This window comes from Pygoscelis adeliae, unplaced genomic scaffold (assembly GCF_000699105.1).
Source record: "Pygoscelis adeliae isolate BGI_AS28 unplaced genomic scaffold, ASM69910v1 Scaffold288, whole genome shotgun sequence".
In the NCBI taxonomy this organism is placed as follows: domain Eukaryota; kingdom Metazoa; phylum Chordata; class Aves; order Sphenisciformes; family Spheniscidae; genus Pygoscelis; species Pygoscelis adeliae.
The window spans coordinates 160,998-162,106 of NW_008825264.1; the positions used below are offsets into that span (position 1 = coordinate 160,998).

Here is a 1,109-nt window from a genome sequence, read left to right on the forward strand (position 1 = left end):
CCTGCAAAGGGGAGAGCGAAACCCAGCGCGCCCGGGGACCCCAGGGAGAGACCCCCGCCCTCCTCCCCGAGCTGATCAACCCCAGTACATAAGGGAGGGCAGGGACTGGGTGCACTGGGCAGAGCACACGTCTCACGGTGAGAACCGTTAATGGAAAAGGGAAAAATAAAAAAGTAAGAAGTACCAGGTGTTTTATTATCTAGGGCAAGATCCGAACCCAGGAGCGCAGCCCGAGGAGGGGTTAGGGTGCCTGAGAGGGGCCGGTTACCTCCAGTGCTGCAGAAGGCTTCTTTTTGAGTTCTTCACATTTTCGGAATTTGCAAATCTGGTGGCCAGTTTTGCGATTCCTACAACTGCTGCACTGCTCGCAGTTTATCCGTCTTCGGCAGGGCGGGCACATGCCGCATCTTTTCCGTTTCTTTTTCCCCGAATTGATGGCAGATGCCAACTCATTCTGCATGGGATACTCTGCCAAGCCAGCCATATGGAGCGCGCTCTCTGCCAGAAACACGCCGGCAGGGGTCATAATGAAAAGGCCTGGGTTGATGGGAAAAGCCCCCAGGTAAGGAAAATCAGAGGGGCCGTTCATTGTCTCTGCAGCTGAGACTGCCTCCATGTCAGAGATACCAGTCCCGTGGTCGCTTGCTAGAGGAAGATGCTCCTGTACCACTCTTTTGAGCATTTCTGTCGACTGAGCAAACTGTTGCAGAGCGGTCTGTCCTTCTGAGGAGATCTCCGACACCCGGTCTAATTTGCTCAGCATACTAGAGATGTTTTTGTGCTTTGAGGTAGAATGACTTTTATCCACAGTCGCTTCGTTGCCATTAGCTAAGGGGTTGCCTTTCTCTGAATGTTCGCTTACCGAGCTGCTGCTACCAAAGGTGGAATAGTGGGAGAGTGGACGGGACTTCTTAAGACTTTTGTTCAAAGGTTCACTTATTATTCCACTTTTGTTCCTCCTCTCGGAGTTGACAGGGGGTTGAGAGTCATCTTGGTTATTTTTTTCCGTCTCTGGCTTGTTCCCAGTGTCTTGATGGGAGCCCGAATTTGACATGGTGCCCAGAGCACAACGACAAAACCAAACCCAAAATTAAAAAAAAAAAAAAAAA

General features: G+C 50.9%; 1 protein-coding gene across 1 annotated transcript in view; it reads right to left on the reverse strand.

Annotated features, from left to right (window-relative positions):
• The window catches only part of CXXC5 (CXXC finger protein 5), a 7,195-nt gene extending 6,086 nt beyond the window's left edge, over positions 1-1,109 (reverse strand). Inside the window, exon 1 of the mRNA XM_009329580.1 lies at positions 269-1,109. Coding sequence (XP_009327855.1) covers positions 269-1,054 — 786 coding nt within the window. The 5' untranslated portion in view covers positions 1,055-1,109. The remainder of the gene's footprint in view (positions 1-268) is intronic.